This window comes from Triticum aestivum, chromosome 4A, assembly GCF_018294505.1.
Source record: "Triticum aestivum cultivar Chinese Spring chromosome 4A, IWGSC CS RefSeq v2.1, whole genome shotgun sequence".
NCBI lineage: Eukaryota > Viridiplantae > Streptophyta > Magnoliopsida > Poales > Poaceae > Triticum > Triticum aestivum.
Genome location: NC_057803.1, coordinates 608054935 through 608058038, shown reverse-complemented (window position 1 = coordinate 608058038; position 3104 = coordinate 608054935). Strand labels below are relative to the sequence as shown.

General features: G+C 48.5%; 1 protein-coding gene across 1 annotated transcript; it reads left to right on the top strand.

Annotated features, from left to right (window-relative positions):
* The first annotated feature begins 1612 nt into the window (after positions 1–1612).
* Positions 1613–2633, top strand: LOC123082572 (protein YIPF5). The gene has a single exon (XM_044504876.1). It carries the CDS (start codon positions 1718–1720, stop codon positions 2555–2557), a length of 840 nt encoding a protein of 279 aa, XP_044360811.1. The 5' UTR covers positions 1613–1717; the 3' UTR covers positions 2558–2633.
* The last annotated feature ends 471 nt before the right edge of the window (positions 2634–3104 follow it).

Sequence of the window (3104 nt, the reverse complement as noted above, 5' to 3'; positions counted from 1 at the left end):
TATGAGCACCTCCGAAAGACTGAGCCGACATATCAAGTTGAGATTTACAAAGTCACTGTAGGCGCCTCGTCGTCGACGGGAACGTCTCCTCCCACTGAATGCGCATCGCCGGAAATTCTGAAATAAATCCAGAAATAAATGCGACCACCAGGATTTGAACCCTGATGGGCTGGGGATACCACAGTCCCTCTAACCATCAAATCACAGGTTGGTTCACATGTCGAGAAAGAGTTGTACTACGATCAAGACTGCTAGTACTCCCTCCGTCTAGATATGTAAGGGGGTGTTTGTTTCCAGGGACTTTTTTGTGTAGGGACTAGAAAAAGTCCCTTTTAGAGACTTTTTTATCAAACGGGAGGGACTTTTTAGGGACTAAATTAGGCATTTCGGACTAAATGAAGAAGACTCTCAAGGAAAGTCTTTTTGGGACTTTTTGAGACTTTTCCAGCAATGCCCCTCCATGTACCCATTGGCCCGCCACCCCATGGTGTTGTTTGATTGTCATTTTTCAATATACTAGGGGCAACATGATCATTTAATAACCTCTATGAAGGGACTAGGGACTTTTTAGTCTCTGGAAACAAACACGAGAGACTTTTTAGGGACTAAGGACTTTTTAGTTAGGACTAGAAAAAGTCCTAAAACTAGAGAACCAAACACCACCTTAGGAGTATCAGTGCAACCTAGATGGCTTTAGATTGGGCAAAGAAGAGCAGCGGGACAAGGTAAACTTTCAATCAGAGCGCTGTTACAAAGAGAAATAAATCAGCATTTAACCGCTAGTTATTAGGATGCCTTTTCAGCTCTACATGCAGGCCCGCCTAATTGCATGTGAAACCGCTCTTGCCTAATCAACGCACAGGCTCGTTGCATGCAGGGGTTTTCACGGAGTAGGAACGAGGGAATTGAGGGGGAAGAGAACCCTCGTGAACGAGGCTGGGAGGGCATCAAAGAGAATTTAATGTTCCACGCCAAGGTTTTGGAAAATTTTGAATTTTGTAAGATGATTTACACATCTACTAGACGGAGAGAGTACTAGTAGTACAAGGACTCCTTTGTTATTTCTTTTAGCTGACGGATTCCTTTCCTTCGATACATATATAGTAGTACTAGTATATATAATTAGGCTTATATGATTATACTTATCTATATCTATACCAATATAAAAAGACCTAAAGAGGCAGATCCAACTGATCTCGGCCATCGAACCAAGTCAATCCAACGACCTAGACTGCTCCAATGGCGAGCGTTAAACGTGTTTAACGTGCAATTAATAGCATGCCAAATATTACACTAATCACAAAATTAACACATAAATAATAGCATACCTAATATCCACGTGCAATTAATATATTGCCTAAATATTAACGTGCATTGCACGTGCGCATTTACTAGTGAAAAGAAAAACAACTTAATTTCCAGACACCACGTCCGATCGAATCTCGGAACCCTCGCCGCGGCCGCAGCTAGCCATGGCGAACAAGGAAAAGTGCGTGCGTGATCCAGCAAATTAGATCGTCCCTTTCCTTGTTTCCGATACGGGTTTTAGCCAGCAAGCTATATATATGTACACCCGCGTGTGAGTCTTCGTTCCTTCTCGTTCTCCCGAAAAGAAAAGAAAAAAACAGAGCCTTCGCTCGTTAGTTTCCGATCCATACACACCACGATCGATTGAATCTCGACCGGAACCCTCGCCGTCACGAGCCGCGGCGGGCCTATGGCGAACAAGGACCTCACCTTCCCACAGGTGGTCTTCAACCCCTCGACTCCGACCTACCGCCGGCACACTATCGCCTGGACTTCCACCTCGAACCCGCTGCTGCCCTTGGACGACGAGCCGCCGCTTCTCGATGAGCTGGACACCCCGACCGAATCTCTACCTCGCCGAGGCGGAACCGTCGCCGCCGCCGCACCAGCCATGGTGAACAGATACCTCCCCTTCTTCCAAGGGGTGGTACTCAACCCGTCCACGCCGACCCACCACCCTATCCCCGGGAACGGGAACGTCGCCGCCAACTTGGACGACGAGCCGCCGCTTCTGGAGGAGCTCGACATCGACACGGGTCTCATCTGGCGGAAGGCGGTCTCCATCCTCCACCCCCTCCGCTCCGTGGACCCGTCCCTCCACGCGGACGCCGACCTCTCCGGCCCCGTGCTGATCCTACTATCCTTGGCCCTCTTCCAGCTCATGGCCGGGAAGCTCCACTTCGGGATCGTCCTCGGCTGGGCCACCGCCGCGTCCTTCTTCCTCTACTTCATCTCCTCCATGCTGCTCTCGCCGGGACGAGGAGGCCGTGGCGACTTCAGCCTCTACAGGTGCGCCAGCCTGCTAGGCTACTGCATGCTCTCCATGACCATCTTCTCGGCGGTGTCTCTGTTCCTGCCGCGGGGCGGCGGGCTCATCTTCGCGGTGGGCATGGGGTTCGTGCTGTGGTCCACCAGGGTCTGCAGCAGGCTGCTGGTAGCTTCCGGCGGCCATGGCGATGAGCATCGGGGGCTCATTGCCTACCCGTGCTTCCTCGTCTTCATGCTCTTCTCCCTGCTTGTCATCTTTTGATGCTGTTTTTGGTTGGTATTATGCAAGAACATCATGATGATGATTATTATTATTATCCGATAATTGTTGTTCTTCAGGCGGCCGTTATTCAATTTGTTCCCTCTATTTGTGTGTATAGGCTGCAGATCCATGCTCAGAAATCTTTTGCCATGTGGAGTGTACAATTGCCTTTGAGCAGTCATTGGAGAGGTTTTGCTGTGATGCTACAAAACTATTGATGATCTACTCCGCTGGTTGTAATGACCTACTGGTTGCTATCCTTTATTAATTGTTCCGGTCCAATGGTACGGCACTGTATAGATCTAATTGGTAAAGAAAAGAAAAGGCAAAATCAGGAGTTCATGCTAGTCAAAATATGTAAACAATCAGGTCTCGCTGATGTGTTGATGTGATATAGCAACTTTCAAAAGAGTACACCTCCGATCCGTTAAACTGCCTGCTTACCACGACTACTTGTCTGTCAGAGAACATCTTCAAAGAGACCCTAAGAGCATCTCCAACAACTGCCTTACTTTAGGGCAAAAAAAGTTGGAAGTAAAAACATTTG